This window comes from Anser brachyrhynchus, assembly GCF_964034855.1.
Source record: "Anser brachyrhynchus genome assembly, chromosome: 20".
NCBI lineage: Eukaryota > Metazoa > Chordata > Aves > Anseriformes > Anatidae > Anser > Anser brachyrhynchus.
In genome coordinates, this window is record NC_137713.1 from 2,240,685 (window position 1) to 2,261,104 (window position 20,420).

Genomic DNA, 20,420 nt, shown 5'->3' on the forward strand with positions numbered 1-20,420 from the left:
TTACACTCTTCCTAGTCACTTTACATTCTGATCTTCCTTCTCCTCTGCCTCTTAGAACTGTTTCGAGGAGAAAAAAGAGAGTGAACCCCCTACAATTTTTGCACTGACACGGAGAGCAGGTGCAGAAGGAGCAGATGGTTTTTAATCCTTAGTGACAGAAGAAGTGCTGTCCTTAGCGACACAGGTAGCTGCTCCACTGCTCTGTCCTGCCTCCCGGCAGCTGGAAGCTCTGCTGGAATGCAGTCTGTGTTCAGAATATGGCTTAGTTTAAAACTTACCCATTGATCTTGATGTGTGTAAGAATTGTAGCCTTGTTCGAGAATATTACCAGCAACCGCAATGTCTGCAGGTCCCTCTCTTTACCACCTCCTCATCTCACCAAGGAAAATTTCCTGTTCATATTCAGTTTTTCAGAGTTAACTGCAAGATCTTGAATACTAAATTTGTCATTTCTTGAAGCTTGAATGTAATTGATGCTTCCACATTATTTCATTTTCTTGTAGATAGGAAAACACACAATGTTTTGCTCTTACACTTTGAATTTGCTTAATTTCATTACCTTTTGAGATGCCGAAGTCCTCTTATGCCCCGCCTGTACTGCATCTCATAAAGAGAGGCCCTGACCCTGCATTCTTTTTGCATCCAAATGAAGCACACTTGAGTTTGCCAAGTCAGATGTGACCATCAGAATTGGATCCTCTGAAGCTGCTGTTTGCGGACGTTAACACTTACTTCTGTGAAATTATGAATCCGTGAGGCTGCTTGGTCAAGGATGTTCCCTCGTATTTCTCCTTACTTTACAGCAAGCTCTGCTGAAGTCGTTTCTTTCCTATGGGACCCGTGTTTTAGAGTTGTATTTGAGGAGCCTCTTTGGACAATGCATGCTTTTTATGTTGTTAACAATTTATTCATGGAGGACATTTTCTTTAAATTGCAGGCCGCCCGTGAGGAGCCCATTCACATTCTTAACGTTGCTATTAAAACTGACGGTGATGTTGATGATGATGGGCTGGCAGCCATGTTCAGGGAGTTCACACAAAGCAAGGTAAGTCACCTCAATTCTCTCTCTGGAACTACCTAACTGCACAGGACAGCTCTGTCTGCTTTGGGAAGAATCAGCATTCTCCTCAGATATCTTTTTCTGAAGTGAATAAATAAATACGACAGTTACATTCTTAATTTATCCCATCTAAAATCTTACCACTTATTTACACGACTGGATGTAGCTACACCCTTCTGAAGCCTCCAGGGTAGGCCATGAAAAACACACAACAATCTTTGTTTCTCTTTGCAGTTCTTAATGGTCCGTTCAAATCCATCAGCTCAGGACTTTCCCTTTTAATTTTTGATAGGGTAAGAGACCTTCAAGGTTTTAGATGCATCAGGTGGTGTTTCTGTCACCAGATGGAGTTGATTTGGTATGTTTTGCTGCTCCTTCATAAAAGCAGTGGGATTCCCTTCCGAGTACCGAGAGTTAGTCCTGTGGTCACTGTGAGGGAGCTTGTGTTGGGGACAGCCTCCGTGTCCGCTCTGCCCTCTAGTGCCTGTCTTCATTTGCTTTTCCTCATCGGTACAAAGAACTCAGAGCTTGTTGGTATGAACAGCACACCAGGCAGTGGGACCTGCTGCACCCACAGCACCTGCAACGGCTCTGGGAGCACTGAGAGGCTTTTTTCTAACTTCACTTCCCATTGTGGGAGGGGGTAATACATCTGCAGAAAGGAGGGGTTCCAAAATGGGACGGGTTTCTACTTGATTTCAGCAGCTTCCTGTCTCTTTAAGCAAAGAAAATAATCAAATATAAAAATTAAAACTAGTTCTGCTTTTCATCTGCTTGATCATGCTCCAGGCGTTTTATGGGAGGGGGTAAAAGGAAAGAAAGAAAAAAAAAATTCCAAAACACATTAAACTATCAAATAGGTTGATCCAAATTGTCCAAATAATCTTCTAGTCCCAGCATGTTGTGTGTGTTTTTTTTAATAGAAATTAGGATCATATACTTGTAAATGACTTGTGGAGGAGATTGAGGCAGTCAGTGTAAATGGAGTTTCTCCAGGTGCTGATGGCTAATCGCTCTGTAATAGCTGTGGACTTGCTGTGAGACCCACATTATTACGATGTAATCAGAATCCTGTTGCTATGCTGTTATTGTCTGCCACTTGTGGAATTTTAAAAGCAATAACAATTTTTGCTTTTTAAATCATGGCATTATTAAAGTTATTTTCTTCCTCTTGCCATGAATATCGGCACTGATGCTCATTTTCAAAGGGCTTAACCTTAGTAAAACATTTCAGTCTGTGCCGAAAGGGGTTGTTTTGTTCCTGGCCTGGCTGAGCTCTTGTTTCTTTTTTGTTCTTCTTCTTTTTTATTTCTTTTGGTTTTCAACTGGAAAAAGGAGGAGAAAGGGAGAAGTTTTACAAAGGGGGGCAAAACTACCATTTTTAACACTTAAAAAAGAACAGTGATGTGGCAAATACTGATGGCACCGTTCATTTGAAATGTGGCCTTACGGAATTTGTACAAGAAGTAACCAGAATGGGCATTCGCTGATGTATCTGTAAACTCTGTAAAACTTACAGTTTACTACCTGTGTAATACTGACACATCCGTCCTTTGGTCAGGGTTGTTGGTGTGCTGTTTGTGGCAAAATCAGGTACGTGGTACGTGCTTTCTTGGGTCAGTTCCTTATCATTTCCCGTGGCCTTACCATGCTTACCGTGTGCTCTCTTCAGAAAGTAATCTTTGAGGGGAAAAAAACCAACAACCTTGGCAAATGAATGAGCGTGTATCCTCCAAGACTTGTAACTGACTCTTCTGCATAACTTGTTAGCGAGGATCAGCTGGAAGGCTTTGTCCTTTTAACTTGGTTACTTAGCTCTTCAGCTTTAATGTAGTTACTTGTGTGTGCCACCAGGCAGTCATCAGATGAGAAATGGTAGCTATGAGTAGACCAAAACGGACTGGAAACTTACGGCAGAGATGCAGAAGGATCTGTACAGCTTCTACAGTTTACAGAAAACTTCCACATGGTTTCGATATGTTCCTTTCTGATAATCTCAGTCTCCCTTCCTTCTTTGCCCTTTTGCAGAAATCGGTCCTGATTGAACACGGGATTCGGAGACTGACTTTCCTTGTAGCACAAAAGGTATTGTCGTATCCCTCATGCTGCCCAGCACTCTTTGGTTACTGGCTCGTAATGGCACCGACGTTTGTTGTATTTTTCACAAATTAAATACTTTGTTAACTATACTTAGTTCTGACTTCACTGGTTTTGTTCTCTAAAATTTGAAATTGTTTTGATGAATTTGCTTAAGAAAATTAATTTACAATTGTAAACAATCTTGGCACTTCTTGTATTCTTGAATTAATTCATTTTTAATTTTCATTCTAATTGCTAGCTTTCTTCTGCCTTTTTTTTTTTTTCTTCCTGTGTTTGTGTGTTTCGCTTGTAAGGACTTCAGGAAACAGGTCAACTGTGAGGTGGATCAGAGATTTCATGTAAGTAAAAAAGGGTCTAGAACATGGTGGTATTCTTGATCTGAGGCCAAGAGACATGTAAGTGACTCTGGGCTTCTTGTTTGTTTCTTAGTCAGGCGTTTGATGGCAACACTGATGTCAGAGTTAAGTATTTAAATGCAGGAGTGGGCCTCTTGCATTCAGTGGGGCCACTCACATGCTGAAGTGTCTCTCATTATCTGATTAACCCCATGACTGACACATTGGTAAAGATCTTCATTGTTTCAATATTGTTCTGTATTCTAAAATGTAATTAGAAAAAATTGTATTTCGTACCTAGTGTGGTGATTTCTTTAGTCGTCTTACTGATTTTAAAATAGCTTAGAGAAGTGATTGAAGCGACTTGCTAAATTTCACGTAGTGACTTAGTGAAGGGGAATACTCTTGGTGCTTTTGCTGCTATGAATTACTTCTTTCCCCTGGGTTTGGCATCAGTGAGGGTTAGTTTGGCCCTGTCTTGAAGGTGGCAGTGTAAAGCATAAACAGGATTTTCATCCCCGCTGTACCTGCTTTACAACTCTGGAGGTTGTTTGGAGTCTTGAAAGTCCAAGAAATTCGTCCTGTGTTTAACAAACCTGGTTTAGCCAGCTTGTCACTGCGTGGGAATCCCTGGCCATGGTGCAGCTACAGATGGGTATTAATGAGCAGCTTAGGTAGGAAACTGGGCTCCTTGGAGAAGGATGGCACCCTAGGCCAGAAACGCCAACCTGAGATGGGAAAGAAGGAAGTGTCAGAGAACTGAATTGGTACGTGGGGAATACAAAGTAAAAGGCTGCGAATAGGCTCTGTAGCACGTATCAGCGATCAGCCTTTACCCGGGTCAGATCTGTTTGCCCTGAGCTGCCGCGTGGTGCCAGGCACTGTCAGGATGCTGCTGGCTCCTCAGCCAGAGGACGCGCCGTGGGATGTCGTCTGTTTGCAAAGTTCCTGGAGTTCCTCTGGGGTCCTTAGTGAGTGTCAGTCTTTATTACCGTCTCCTATTCTATTCCGCTTATTACTGGACCAACTATTAACTTAGCTAGGGCCTGGGCTTGGGTTTGTTTTTGTTTTAATTACAGTCTATATAATTAGTTCCCAGCATGTTGAGGTAATAGAGAGTTGCTCCAGCAAGCTTCCAATTTCTTCATCTCATTAGGTTTTTAACGTGATTATTAGTATAATAATCAACTATGATGATTTCTGTTGTAGCTTTTCACATTCTGCGATTTGCAGGGTGTCTTGATTGGCTAATTTAGGCAAATTATTTTGATTGTCTTGATGATGGTTGGTTGATTAGAACACAGCAGGGGTATAATTCTTCTGCCTAGGAAATGGAGCACTCTTTTGGATTTTGGTACCAGAGCACCGAGAATTTTTGTGTGTGTGCACATCTAATTATTATATTTGCCCACAACACTAGTCAAATGCCTTGAAAGCAATTACATTAGTGATAGAATGAGCATGGACGATGTTAGGAGAAATTGGCAGCGTGCAGGGGGCGTACAGGTAGGAGGGATTTGGAAGAGAAAGGAGGAACGTGAAGTGTCCTCTGCGTGCTGGTTTGGTCAGAGTACGGCCGATCCTCGCGGCCTCGCCTCGGTGCCTGTTGCCTGAACTTTCAGGCAGGATTTCCTGAACTGCTGGCTAGTCTGAAAGGCACGCTCCAGTCAAACACAGGTTATTTTGTTCAGCTGAGAGCTATCAGGTGGCTTTCTGGGGACTGTTTTTTATTGGAGGTAAAGATGATTTACTAGGTGGTTACTTCCAGCCTTAAAAGCTGTGTTGCTCAGTGGAGCCTTATATTCTGTCATTATTCACTGGTTGCACTGAGTCAAGCTAGGGTTGCTGTCCTTCATTGGCAGTGGAGATGTGACACCAGGTCAGATGCCTTCTTCTTCAGGTCAGATACCTTCTCGATAAGTTCCGGCCAGTTGTGTGTGCTCTCTCCTCTCACCTTTAGCATAAATGGCTGGTATTCTCGTGTTGGTACAAAGCATTCGTAAAAGTTCCTCCGCCCAGTGAAAGTAATTTCACAGAAATGAAAGGCTTTGCTTGGATGGAACTGGAGGGGATAGATAGAAGGATGCTGTCTAGTCTTGTTATCTTCTAAGACATGCAGTGCACCACAGAAGGATGTAAACCCTTTGCAATTTGGTAGGATTTTATCTGTGCAATAGAATAGCAGAGAAACCTAATCATGTTTGTGGGATTTTTGTAGACTGCTGTTTAATACACAAGTATAAAGTTCTTTTATTACAATTCATTATTTTCCTTGGGAAGAGAATATTTCTAGCAGTAAAGATATAAAGAGAGCTATTGAATACAGATCATTGTTTTGTGTACATCAGCTTACATAATAGGGTGTTAATACCATTGTGCGTCTCCCAAACATTTCCACAATAACTGTAATAATCGTAGAACTAGAAGAAGTTTCCCACTACTGTGTCTGGACAGTTCCGTCTTATTGTCTGTTGACAATTGACAAGAATAATCAAAAGCCAGTCAAGTAGCATCTATTGTATTGGCAGCGAAGATGGGTCTAAACTACCTCTGCTGCCTTGTTGAGGGTAACTTGATTTTCCACCACTCGGTGATGCTGAAAAAGTAGCTTGGAACAACTTCTATTATCTCCTCTGCTGTGGTGCTACTGCAGATCTGATCAAGTGGCTTGCTTTTGGGGGACTAACGTCATTATTTTTATTTTCAAACAGAGAGAATTTCCAAAGTTCTTCACGTTCCGTGCCCGGGATAAGGTAGGTTGTACATCCTGAAACTCTTCTCTAAGCATTGACACTATCCTTCCCTCACATGGCTGTTCAATGCCAGTCTAAGAGGGAGCTACGTCAGCCCAGCCTCACCGCGTGGTGCGGTATCATCTTCTTCCCACACGCAGCAGTAGGTGTCAGTAACAATGAGGAGTCTCTGGTAATGTAGGATAAAAATTCACACATTTGGAAGCCTGACTTGAGGCTTCTGTTTTTGTGGATTTTATTGGCAGCATAACAAAGGAGGTTAAGAAGCTGATTCAATACCAAAATTACTGGCTTTTGTGAAAAAGAAGTTCTTGGGAGAATGAGCTTGAGAACTTGCTGTCTTGCAGTTTGTGTTCTACTCCCAGCATTTCAACAATTTCTTTTGAATTTTTAGGCTGTTCATTAAATATGAAAATTTTTAATGGTTATTGTCCAGATTTCCCCATCCTCAGCATTCCACCTTGTTAACCCACCCTCCTCTTTTACATCCTTTCTTTCCTGTATGTGCTGGGTGCCTCCAGTTTGAAGAAGATAGAATCTACCGTCATCTGGAGCCAGCTCTGGCCTTCCAGCTGGAGCTGAACAGAATGCGAAACTTTGACCTCACTGCCATCCCATGTGCCAACCACAAAATGCATCTCTACCTTGGAGCAGCTAAAGTTGAAGTAGGAACAGAGGTGACAGACTACAGGTTCTTCGTGAGGGCTATTATAAGGCATTCAGACCTGGTTACCAAGGTGAGTTTTGTCACCCTATGCAAGGTTTCTTTGCAAGAGAGCCTATGAAACTCTGTAAATCAGTGTAGAAATCTGCCTGAAAACACATTGGATGCACAGAGCACTGCAGATGGGTGCCCTCTCTTTGCTCACACTGGCTCTACAGGAGCATGTCTTCAGAGACCCACTATTCCTGTGCCTCAGGGAGATATTGCTTTGGCCCAAGTGGATAGTCAGCAATCCTTGCGTTTTGAGGCAATAGTTGTTTCGTTGCGTTCCTCCTGCCCTACTGCAGTAAGAATTTGCCCTGCCCAGGTTCTTATTTGTGCTGACCTGAGCAGGTCGGATGGGTCTGTGGATCCAGGGAGTGGGAGTGAGACTGGCTCTGTGACTGCGATTGATCTGATTGAGGGTTGCACGTCCTGCTGAAACTGATGTAGCCTATTTTCTCGGTCAAGTCCTTCTGCAGTTTTTTTAAACACTGTTTACTTGGGCTGTGATTTTTGAGTAGAAAGTAAATTATTTGTTGACAATGTCTGGCAGGAAGCCTCCTTTGAGTATCTGCAAAATGAAGGAGAGCGATTGCTTTTGGAAGCCATGGACGAGCTGGAGGTGGCATTTAATAACACCAACGTGCGCACTGACTGCAATCACATCTTCTTAAATTTTGTGCCTACTGTCATCATGGACCCATCAAAGGTATGGCCTCTTCTCCAGCCCTGAAGTGCTTGTTCTTGGGTTTAACTCAGCAGAATGAAATGGTTGTTTGTTGTCTTTTTATGCTAGCCTCTGGGTAGAGCTAGTAGTTTGTTACTACCGGAAAGAAACAGAGTAATGCCAGGGGTTAACCTTGAGTCTGTTGGGATAGTTTTGCAAGCCTTTTAGGTAAAAAGAGCTTTTAATACCTGTACTGTTTGCAAGAACTATTTCTGTGGTTTTTTTGTTTTTTTTTTTTTAATTTTTAGTTGTGATGGATTAAAATAGAAACGTTATGTGTTTTTTTTTAATGGAATTTAAATTCAATTTTAGAATGTTAAAAATGTATTTTTGTAGTTCAGCATTTAATTGTAATACATACTGGTTACAAATGCATTCCAGTGTATGATAGACTGAAGTTAAGTTTAACAATCCTTTTGCTGCTGAAAACATAAAGAAAGTAGAGTCATATAACGAATGGATGTCTCTAACTAAAGATAGTCTTGATGTTGAGCTGCTAAACCAACTTTTTTCAAAAGCAGAGAGCACAGTTTTTGTTTTAAGTTAAGGCACACAATTAGCTTATTTCAAGTGAGGAACCTCTTTAGAAGTAAAGAAGGAGGAAAGCTTTTCTACCAATCTATGAATGAGTATTAAGTGTGAGATTTTAGAACTAGCAGTGTTATTCCTAGAAAAAGGAATTGTCCTTTGGACAATGCAGTTCACTTCCTCTGTTTAAATTAAGAACCAGTTTATCAAAATCAAGGTTTTGTATTTGAAATTATACTTATTTTTTTCATAGCATTTTGAATAACTCCTCTCTCAGGTCATCCAGAGCCTTCAGTTCTCAGGCACTTCAGAGGAACCTGGGATACGCAGCCCCTGGAAGCCCCTTCAAATGTATGCCATGGCTTTTTCCTGAGCAGCTGTGGAAAAGGGACTTTTTTGGAAAGAATGTTAAAAGCAGACTATAAATTGCCTTCTTTTAATATGCACTATTTGCCAACAGTAGTATATTATGAAGTTTAATAGAACACCAGAAGGCCAAGCTCCAAGTAGTAATTACTTTGTTGATTTAAAGCACAGTACCGCATGTGCCATGAAACATGATTATTGTGCGTATAAGTGCTACATAACTGTTTGTCAGGGATTTCACTTTCTGCATTTTGTAGTTCGTAGCTGTGAGCTATACTTGCAGGAAGAAAGGTCAATGAAGGGGAAGCAGCAGGCATGCTGTGCTTGGCTGGGGTACGTGGTGCCAGGAGGAAAAAAGGATGGGAATCCAGTGCTGGCCCCATACCTCAGTGGTCCCTGGAATTTGAGTTGAACTCTTGTCTGTCTCAAGGCTTGTTAGGGTGAGAATGGACGGGCCGCTGGGGTCCGGTAACAGCCTGGGGCACGTGCTGTGGCTTGGAGCTCTGATCTTCTGTGTTCTGGTGCCCCTCCTGTGCGCTGGGTGCCCCTTGGAGCAGCAGAACGGAGGAGGGACAGAAGTGGTGGATGTGTCCTGAAAGTGAGGGACGCTCTTCTTGTGTGTTTTAAGATTGAAGAATCCGTGCGGAGCATGGTGATGCGCTACGGGAGTCGCCTGTGGAAACTCCGCGTCCTCCAAGCCGAGCTGAAGATCAACATTCGGTTGACACCGACCGGGAAGGCAATTCCCATCCGTCTCTTCCTGACCAACGAGTCAGGCTACTACTTGGACATCAGTCTGTACAAAGAAGTAACGGACTCCAGGACAGCACAGGTGTGCTTCCATATGGCTCCATTGTTTTGTGAACAAAGTGTTGGGGGGGGACACGACAAATTATACCTGAAAAAGCTCTTCCGTGGTTTGCTGTGTTTCCAGGTAATATAGAATTGCCATTCAACTTTGCCGTAGAAAGGAGAATGTATCGTGAAGACAATCTTGCAAGAGGCATGTAGATGTGCAAAATGTTTTGTAAAAGTGCATGTCCTCTAATTGTTTTGCGTATACCTTGAGGTATTTGTACATCTGTTTTCCTCTGTGGCAGAGTGCTCAAAAAAGTAATAGAAAAGTAATCACCGTTGATGCTCATCTTGCAGGCCATAATCAAAAATACTATTTATTATATGTTTCCCTGAATAAGTAGAGAAAATCTGTGAACTTTATTCTAAATTCTAAAGGTATAGGAAATGACTTGGGTAGAATGCTATAAAACCGTTGAAGGCGCCTTTATGTCATTTCTATTAAGCATAATAGGCTCTTTTGTAACCGTTGTGGCTATTCAGGTCTTTGTGCTTTTCATGGCACAGGAATGTTGTGGTTAACTCAAATACTTGCATATGCTAAAATACATGGACCAGAGGATACGTGAAAAATATTTAAATACAGAAATGTTTACATCTCCCTCTCTAATAATCTCTCTGCCATGCAGTGCTAGCAACAGAATAAATCACTTGGGCAGTGTTCATGTGGAAAGCAGAGTGCTGAGTCACCTTTTCTCCCCCTCTTCTCCATTTAAATTTTTCCAGCAAGCTGCTTGGCTGCACAGCCTGTCCAGTTCTGGAGATCCTAGAACAGATAGTGTCCGTATGCTTTGCTTCATTTCTGCTTTTGAGTGGAGATGAGGAAAGAAAAGGGCGTTTTAATAATCTCTAGTAGCTGATCTTGACCCTCAAGTTCCATTAGTCACTTGTGAAGGTCACCTTTTCTCTTAAACTCTGTCTCTGATGAGCTTTCTGCTTTTTTAAGGGTAGAAGATTGTGCTTGTGTGTGTACAGCTTTTAGCAACTTTTCCAATATTTGATTTTTTTCAGGATATTAAACCAGTTCTATTTAAACATTCTACTGATAAGAATTACTTCAATTAATAGTTTGAGTAGCTGAGAGGAAGGTTTGTCTTTTTAAAAAAAAAAAAAAAGACACCTTCAAGCTTTCTGAGCACCTTTGATAGATTTCCCCTTTATGACAGAGGTTTAGTAGGAGGGTTTGTGTCTGTATATATTTTCCTGTTTTTTCAGAGGGTTATTTTGAACTTATATTCAAATTCTCTGAAAAGGTTTCAAACATTACTGATGTACCAGGTGCTTGCTTACCTGGTACCACTCATGATTTTTGAAGAATGGAAAAATTAATTGATCATGAGAGAGGGACCCCTGATCTCTTGTTCCGCAGTTTCTGCAGTGACGAGTGGTTGTGCTGACCTCAGTACAGGCGTCTCCAGTTCCTGCAGAATTGATCTGAAATTTTCCAGAGGTTTTGTGAATTGTGCCCCAAGTTCAGTAACACTTCCTAACACAGGCACTGTCACAAATGCTTGTTATTCTGGATAAATATTTCTCTCGTTGAAGAAACTATTTCATGAAGTTTCTGAAGACTGAAAAGAACATGACCTTTAATTTGAATCCGAAAAACTAAAATAGGGTTTATTTACTGAATTTTCTCTCGTGTGGAATTCTTCAATTAACTTCCCTGCAATTAGAAAAAGGCCCTGTAGTTTACAGCATTAGATCTGATCACCATTCTGTTAAAAACAAAACAAAACCACAAAAGAACCCCAGCAAAAACTAATCGTGTTGCTTCTGTCAGACATGTTTCAATTAAGCAGCATTTGTACAGTGGTGTCCCAGTTAAGCAGTGCTTTTCGTGTTTATTTCTCAGTTGAAATAGATTTCCTTCCGAGTCCTGGCTGAGTGGAATATATAGTGCCATGAAGCATGGCAGCTGATAATTCATGTTGCTACTCTGGGAAAATCTTTTAAACTTATAATATCAAAACTTCAAGCCAAATGACATATGCAAGTCTTGACCTAGCTTCCATGATCAGTCAGTGGAGATACGGATGCAGTGCTGTTCGACTCCATAAATAACAGAGTTCTCCTCTCTGCTCCCAGCTATCACAATCCATCGGCACAGATACGGTGTCAGGGGAAATACTGGTGAATGTGAAGTCATCTAAGTCACAGGCTTGTTTCTGTGGGGATGTGGCTCTGCTCACTTTGCTTTCTGCTGTGATTCGGTAATAAGTCAGTGATGCTCAGAACCATGCCGTTATGGTCCAGCACTGTCTCCAAAGGGTAGTAATGCATGATGAAGCACGGCGTTTCAGGGTATGTGAGCATTAACATATTATATTTGTAGAGAACAGAAACAAGCCTGATCAGTCTGGAATATCCAGATGATTTTTGTTAAAATAGGGATGGGGTAGGTCTAAGGAGCCAGCAGGTTAAATCGTAACTGGTCGTGTTTTGTGCTGCAGATTATGTTCCAGGCCTATGGGGATAAACAGGGGCCACTCCATGGGATGCTGATCAATACCCCGTACGTGACCAAGGACCTGCTTCAGTCCAAGAGATTCCAAGCACAGTCTTTAGGGACATCCTACGTCTATGACATTCCTGAGATGTTTCGGCAGGTAAGTGCCCTCTGTTAAGGCCTCCTGGTTTGTGCTGAAGTTTTGTACCTGCAGAGTACTTCTGTCTGTTGCCATCCTTGTTTGTCAGGGAAAAGAGTGGCCTTGAATGCCTAGCAATGGTTCCCCAGGGTATATGCAACCATGGATTGATTCTGCTTTGAAAAAAAAAAAAAAAGGATTCCTTATACGCTGTTGCTGTAGATCCATTAATAAATCTAACAGCAGAAGTTGAAATGTAAACCATCTTGCATTTCGTTTGTTTCTTTGTTTTACCACCCTGTTATCTGGCCTCTGTAGGAGGTTGGACAGTGCAGGAGTGATAGTGCCTAGGATAGGAGTCATACATTATTAGATGTGTTAATGAGTTTCAGAATTGATTGTGTATCTGATTTGCTGGGTCCTGTCCTGAATCACATAATTTGAATTATGCTAATCTGGGTGAAACTGTTTCATAGTTTAAATTCCAAAATAAGTGATGTCCGCTGAATACTGTCAGTCAAACTGGGTGTTGGGGGATTCAGAGTGTTTTGTCCTGAATACTAATTCACAGTAGATTGAATAATAAAAATGTTTGCAGATGATACTCTCAACAAAAATTTATTTTTTCATCCTATAGTCTTTGATTAAACTCTGGGATTCGATGAATGAACATGCATTCCTGCCAACACCACCGCTGCCGTCTGACATACTAACGTACACCGAGTTGGTGTTGGATGATCAGGGCCAGCTCGTGCACATGAACAGGCTGCCGGGAGGAAATGAGGCAAGTTGCACTTTCTTTATGACTACTTTTGTTTCCATGTCCTGCAGTATATTGTGTCTTGGACTGGGTTTGACAATTGTAATGAAAATTTACCAGGCCAGCCACAAAATCTATTCATTCAGTCTTTCATAGATGAAGTCTCACTCTTGAAAATGGGATTTTTGTTTCATTAAAAATTAATACCTCCCATACAATGGGTATTTTAAACTCTGTAGTAAATGATGATTCCATTTCAAACCTGTTCCTATGCTATTTTTTCCTTCATAATTAAAAAGTGCTCGTTCAGCTATTCCAGGTAACTGGGGTTTATATTTGAACAAAATATGTTTTACAAAACTAAATGGAAATGTTTTCATTTGCTTAAAAAATGAAAAACCAATTTTATGCTTTCCATTTGAATACTCACCTTGCAGTATTTGTGTAGTGCACTAGCAAGGTGTGTGCAACATCCCCCTCTAGTGAATGATTTCCTTGGGACTAACAAGCTGCTAACGCTGTCAGGGTAATAGAGTTACTCCTTCGGCTCAAGCTGGACCAGGCTGTACTGTGGTGGGCTTTTCCTGGTGTGTCTTTACATTAGCAAGCCAAAGATTGCAGCATTAAAATGGCTGAAGAATAAAGCTAACTAGTAGAAGGTATGTTTATTTTTTTTTTGTCCAGGCTAGGTGGGATTCCATAAATGAATATTTCTGCAGTAATTTAAATTTGAACAGTTCTAAGTGATGGAATAATTTTTTACTTTTTTTTTCTTTTTTTCTTTTTTCTTTCTTTTTTGGCACTGTTGAACAGTGCCTTTTACTAGATATCTAAGACTTGCCAAAGTTCTATTCTTACATCAAAAACATCAAGTTTAGTGATGAGAGGAAATAGGGTTTTTTATTTATATTTATTACATGTCTCTTGTCAGGGGAAGGTTTTGACAATCATGTTTTCAGATTGAACCTAATCAGTAAATGGACTATGGGAACACTACTTCCTTGTCTTTTGCTGGCCTATAGAAAAAATGTCTTAACTAGTATAATTATACATGAAATGAACGTTTCCCTGCATTCTTAGTGAAAGCTGAGGCTGCGGTGCTGTGGAGGCTTATGCCATCATCTTTCCCTCTTTCTGTGCTCTCATTCAGCGTTTGAGTGGATGGTGGCTAGGGAAATAGCAAAGTCCCTCAGGGATGTAGCTCTGTTCTTGCTGAAATTACAAGCACAGAGCTGCCTGGGCATGAACATGTAGTGTTTACTCTGCCAGTATGAATACAAATAGTCTTATTATAAGAGATTCTGCACCCAAAGACCACCAAAAAAAAATTAGGAGTTTTTTTAACCCTTGGTAGACTTAGTTGTGCTCAATCCGAAAACAAATGACCTGTCCGTAGTGGTGTGCGTGGTGTTGCTACCTCGGGCACGGGTGCAGGCCCTTCTGTGGCGGGTAGGCCGAGGGGTTGAGTGACTGGAAAGTAAGACAGAAGATTATAAAACACAACGTTTTCCACATTTTTCAGTCTGCTGAAGATCGTTTCTCATGGAGGTATATGGCAAATTGTAACCTGCCTTTTAACGGCTTCCCAGAAACGAGGTGAGGGGCTGGCTGTGGAAGTCCCAGCCCCGGGTTCTGTCACGGGGAAGCCCAGCGAGGTGGAACCGAGAGCTGCTCCGCGCGCTCCCCCAGAGCCACGCCGCTAAAAGCTGCTCGTGCTCAGCTGTCAGCCAGGCCTGTCGGCACCTGGACGAGTTACTGTAGGACCATGTGCAGCTGGAATGAGGTTTGAGGCGTTAGTATTGAATTCTGTTACCAATAGCCACTGCACACAATAGCGCTCATTCACACGTGAGAGCGGTCAATCTGAGGAAGAGGTTCCAGCAGCAGGCTGAAGGACAGGTGACATTCAAGGGGTGACGAGCTGCCGAACAGATTCATTCCTCCCTGCTGCACTTTCTTTATCAGGATGAGCCGACTTTAGGCTTTTATGGTTTAATTTCGTTTGGCTGAGGAAACAAATTTTCACAAACGTGCACTGGAGCTTCTCTTCCACATGAAGATGGCTGCAGGGGTGGAGGAAGGGACAGCACGCTAGCTAAATGCAGGGCATGAGCCTTTCCTTTGTTAGGGCTGTAAGTGGATCCATTCTGCTTTTTTGTGATCAGTCTGCACAGCAGCTGGGCAGAGAAACACAGCATCTTATCCGCCAGGGAGTGAAGATCCTTGCAGTAATCCATCTGTGTGGCAGGAGCTGGTGGTATTGCACAGGGAGAGGAGACATGCCGTGAGGAGCTGGAGAAAAAACGTTGGTTCTGCACATCTTCCATGCAATACAATGGTGAACCATTCTCAAAACATGGCATGTTTCGTTGGCTCTCTAAAATGGTCTGAATTTGTCAGGGAGAAGTTTTGTGCTCAGGTAGATGTATTTGACTTCAAAATGCTAAAAGCCCATACACACTGAGTACAGCGGAGGTGATTCCCAAGGAAGGACTACCGAGGGGAAGTTGAGGTTGCCAAGCTTTGCAGTGGCTTGCTTGGTAGCCTTAGTCAAAGTTTTCACTGCCTCGGTTTGGTCATATCCTAATACAACGGGAGTACTTTGGGGTGCTGTGAGGATAATTTAAACAAACGTGTTTTAAGAGTCTTTGAAATTATACTTGCTAAATAAGTGTTATCGTGTTATACAGTGTTTATTCCCTCAGTTTTGGTTAGTAACACGTAATGGTCAGTGCCAGTGGAGCCCGTGGCCTGGAGCTCTCACCAGAGCAGGCTGAGCTGCCGGGTGGGAGTGCTTGTTAGGAACTTTCCAAGTAAATATGATTTTTTTTTTTTTCCAGCAAAAGTTGCTGATTTTCTGAAACCAAAATCTTTTGAGAGGTACATTGTGTATTTCTTACTAAAGAAGAAATTTCTGACTGTCATAAATACAGCTGCTGTTTAGTGCATTCAGGCTCTTATTACTGTTGTACGTGTTTTAGATCAGAGACTCAAACACATTCCCCCCACTCAAACTATTCCCCTGTGCAAGTGAGAGCCTTACCATTGCGGTATCAGCTGTGCTGAGGTAGGGCTTGTCTTTTCTGTTGGGGCTGTGCTACACGGCCTGAACAATTACATTTTCTCTATGTGAAAAGGGGTCAAGGCACTCTTCCTCTTAAAGCATTCAGCTCAGCTGAGTGCCCTAATTGTTTTAGCTAGCTGGCGAAATTGAGAAGCCGGCATAAAATCCAGGAGATTTGTGGTCAGCGTGTTCAACTGGATGTCAACAACCGAAGTTGCAATCCCTGCTCTAATACGGGGTGCAGAGCGAGAGCTTGAAGCTGGGAGTCTCCCATCCTCAGAGTTTGCAAGCAGTGTTCTGGGCTAACCTGGCTGACGCTGTTTGTCTGTGTTTTCAGGAAAATCTGTGAAATGGGAAGTATCAAGAACTTTCACAATACAAGAGGTTTTTCTCCGCTTAGCTTGTGACCACTTCATGTAACCCACCACCTCATTTGGCAGTAATTATCTCTTTGCTAGTAGTCTCAACAAAGAAGCCAAGGACTTAATGGACCATGAAAATACAACTTGCTATTTATTCCTAGACAGTGCTTGCTCCTTCTGAGCAGAGGATCCCGTGTCTTGTCACGGCCACCCGGGGGAGCTTGCAGTGCTGCTGGCCGGGCCGGCTGCTCTCGTAGCCCAGAAGACATCGCTAATGTGGGGCCTTTTTCCAGTCCCTTGCCCACGCAGTGCAGCCAGAGTTCTTGCTGAAACGCATCTGCTGTGTCTTTGGACTGCAGACAGAATCCTGGACGTTGCCTGGAGCTCTCTGCTAGATGGTGTTTGTTCCGGATCCTTCACACTAAGCTCATGAACCGTCTCCTGGTCTCTAGTTACCCTTTCTTGTGTGCCCTCTATTACTGATCTGGCTGCTTTGGCACCTCTGCTTACATGCAAGATTGTTCCAATAAGCTCTGCCTGCTACCATAAAACTTCACTAAGCCAGCACACTTGACAAGACTGAATTCGCAGCCCTAAAAAGTTAAGAACAGTTTGCAAATAATTTCAGAGCTGGTGGGTATAGAAGAGAGCTGAAGGAGACAGTATTTTATCAGCAAAATCAAACACCAGTCAATAGCTCCCTTGTAATGCTCTGGAGTGCATTACTGAATAAAGACTGTGGGACAAACGGGCCGTAATTTAATTCACGACTGTGAGCACATCAAGAACTAAGCACCAGAGGATGCTCAGCCTGTCTCCAATGTAGGATAGACTCGGACCATTGAAATATGCAGAGGTTATGTAGGTGGAAGGAAACAAAATCCATTTGCATAAGACTACAAATAACTACATTTACTCTAAAATGTTTTTAAGAAGAGAATTTTACATTCATACCATTGCCTGGATGCTCATCTAGATTATGCCACAAGACTTCTATCATTCCTGCTAGTTTAATTCTTAACACAAATAAATAAATAATCTGGAAGCCTTTTTGTTTAGTGGCACAATCTTCCATGATTCTGGCTAAGATCTTTGTTGTAGAGGTGTGTGACTGGGACTTTCTACTCTGCTGTTGGGAGGGATGAGTTTGGAAGGATGCAGCACTGAGTCCTGCTGGCAGAGCGTGAGAGCAGCCCCGGGCACCTTGGAGTGTCCTGCTCTGCAGGCGGCTCTCCTCGGGAAGCTGCGCCGGCAGCTCGGCTCTGCCCTGCCTGTCTTCGAAGCCTCTGATGGTGCTCTGCAGTTATGTGGCTGTGCTAGAATAGGGAAAACTCGGAGAGTCCGAAATTGTGTGAATGCAGACAGGCACACAGCGCTAGATTTCAGGAGTGTGCAACAACTCGCACAGTATTAAAAACCCTGTTCCTTGCAGTAGTTCTGCTGCAGACACAACCTGTAGCGTAGTGACACCTCTTCAAATGCCCGTTGGAGATGGCTCTGTTCAGCAGATTAACATATAGGCTGAAATCTCAGTGTAAAAAGGTAATTCCCTCAGCCTGATGGAGAACCCAGTACATTACTTGTCATTCCTGAGCTGGGCGTCAATGTTTTCCTATAGCCCTTTATGTGTTTTGACTACACTTCACCATGATCCTTTGGCACCAGGACCGCACCGCACCATCCGCTGAGAAGACCCAACAAATCTTCTAGGACAAGGAGAAAGCGAGCGCCTGCAGCAACACCCCGCGTTTCCCTTCATCTCCGCCTCATGCAGCGTCCCTGCAAAACGTGCCATTTTCCCTATTGGCACTAGATGTCACAGTTTTTCCTTCTCAGTAGCGTAAGGTTCAGAAATGATCCATGAGCTGGAGCGGCGGCAGGCGCCCTGTCCTGTGAACGGGGAAGATCTGGCCGGGTGAAGCTCGGGGTGGCGGTGGGCAGAGGGCTGCTCAAACACCGCTTCGCCAGCTCCCCGCGCCGCCTGCGGCTGCCAGGTGGAGCTAATGAATGTTATACAAGCAGAGCCTAATAGCTGAACTGCATGTTCTGCTCTGTCACCCCGTGTTCCTGCATTTTATGATAGGCACAGGGTGTTAAAGCATCAGCCGGGCTACCTCCAGCAGGTAGATAAGGTAGGGAAGGTGGGGAGTGTACGGCGGCAGTCAGTGAATTGCCAGGAAGGGGAATGGAAACCATCCGGGCAGCCGCTTCCCCCACCCCCAGCCCACCACAATTACCGTAAAAATAGTTGCTTCTCTTTGTGTTTCCCAGTCCTTTCCTTGATGAGTTTTGGGAGCAGTCCTGACCCGAAGGCTCTAGTGGCAGTGGGAATGGGTTTAAATAACAGGGAAGCCGGACAACTCTCCGTGCCGCACAGCGAGTGGCGTCTCCTCATCTCAAACGCTCGTGGTGCAATTTCAGAAGGTGATCCTCCTTTGGCAGAATAATTTTAGCCCCTTTCAACGAGACGCTCGGGTGTCACCGGGAGACGTGGGGGTAGGGAACTGAGCACGTTTTTGTCAGACTGCAGACTGTTATTTTTGGTAAAGGAGGGAATGTCTTGTGACAAGCGGAATACAATATAAATTCACAAAGGGTCCCCCAGCATCACTGGAAGCTATTTTTTCCCCTCTTATAAGCCAAGATCATTTGATATGACCTAAAGAGTAGGAGGTGTGTGGAGCATAGGACTGGTGGGGGTTCTTTCGAGTCCTGTTGGGGTTGGGATGGATGTGTGTTGTATCGGTCCGTGGAGCCTCTGGTAGTGAACGGGAGCTGTGGAGCTAGGCACGAGTACTCTGTGCTCCCCTGAGTTGTTCGAGGGGTTGGTATTCCTGCAGGTTGGTACCCTCAGCGTGCTGTTTCTCACACTGCTGTAGACACAGAAAAAGGACTGTTTTTTTTAAAAAGCTCCACGTATGTTGTAGCAATACGACAAGTTAGAGCTTTGAAAAGGCTTTTCTTAACAACTGGAGGTTATGAGCCTCTGATACACATCTCTGAGCTAGAATTTATGGTTATTTAAAAGATGAATTTTAGAAGTTTATAAGAATATAACCCAGTTTTCTGGAAGTATTTTGAAATCCTCAAATACCTGCAGCACTAGAGCACAGCTTTTGTATTTTGATGTGAATGTTTGAAGACCTGTATACAGAAAGCTCCTAATAAAGGTTTTCCATTGGTCTCCGTAATCCACAACTTCACGAGATGCAAACTATTTCAGCTCAAGTTTTCAGGCTTTACACCCTGCCTCAGGAGAAGTTATTTATTGCTTGGTTTTGAAAATTTCATCAGCACTACTTCTGTTTTGGTGCAAAAGCAGGCAGCGCTGCTCCCAATTAATTCTGAGGGCTTGGACAGGAGCTTGAATTTGATGGAGAATTTGGTCGGGGTTCAACAAGATGCCCTTGGCTATCCCCAAGAGACATGGTTCCAGCTTCAGACCTTGCAGCACACAAATCTGTGAGGTAAAAACTAATTCTGCAGTCTTCAGTGGCTTTTTTGAGCTTCCCTTTTGGCGCTGTGCACGCCCACCCTCTGTCAGTGAGCCTCAGCCAGCCCTTTGCTGCCTTGCCATCCGAGGGCCGCTTGGTGTGGTGAAGGGAACCCAGGCAGGAGGAATTCACATCTCGTTCCTTTCAAGCGGCCTTTCAGTGCCGCTACCTCGCGGCTCCGTTTACCGAGCGGGTCTTTGTCACGTCTCGTCCTGGAACCGCTTCTTCCCAGCTCCGTCCGCTCGGCCCCGCGCTGCTCGGAGAGCCCTGCCCGGCGTGTGCTGGGCCGTGCCTCCCGCGGCCGCTGCTCTGGCTGCCGAGTGCTGCCTTCCTCAGAGCCAAGGAGAGAGCGGAGCAATCCTGGGCTTCGGCATCCCCTCTCTATCAAGGCACGAAGTCTGAAGGCCTCTAGCAGCCCATCGTGCCCTCCTTCTGGGAGCTGGTCCTTGTTGAAAATAAAATTTTACAGCTTTTGGGCATGTGTAAGCGCAGAGAGGCTTTACTCCAGATATGAAATTGTGGGCATCAGGCTCAAATGGCGAAATACAAAACTAGTTAGGGCCGCGTCGAGTAACATTTCTGGGGACGTGTTTGATCCCCTAATAAAACACCTCGTCCAGTGCTGTGCAGCAGTCATCAGCCTTCTGGGGTCAGCGGACACTGGTTTAGCTTCTGAATAGGCAGAGGTTGGTTAGGGGGAAAACAGCACGCGTTCCTGTGCC

The 20,420-nt window shown here is 43.6% G+C and overlaps 1 protein-coding gene across 1 annotated transcript in view; it reads left to right on the top strand.

Annotated features, from left to right (window-relative positions):
- ACACA (acetyl-CoA carboxylase alpha) overlaps positions 1 to 20,420 on the top strand; it is a 124,894-nt gene that overhangs the window by 56,174 nt on the left and 48,300 nt on the right. The window contains exons 33-41 of the mRNA XM_080563324.1: positions 938 to 1,045; positions 3,089 to 3,145; positions 3,454 to 3,498; positions 6,207 to 6,248; positions 6,770 to 6,985; positions 7,508 to 7,663; positions 9,204 to 9,407; positions 11,884 to 12,039; positions 12,656 to 12,802. Coding sequence (XP_080419450.1) covers positions 938 to 1,045; positions 3,089 to 3,145; positions 3,454 to 3,498; positions 6,207 to 6,248; positions 6,770 to 6,985; positions 7,508 to 7,663; positions 9,204 to 9,407; positions 11,884 to 12,039; positions 12,656 to 12,802 — 1,131 coding nt within the window. The remainder of the gene's footprint in view (positions 1 to 937; positions 1,046 to 3,088; positions 3,146 to 3,453; positions 3,499 to 6,206; positions 6,249 to 6,769; positions 6,986 to 7,507; positions 7,664 to 9,203; positions 9,408 to 11,883; positions 12,040 to 12,655; positions 12,803 to 20,420) is intronic.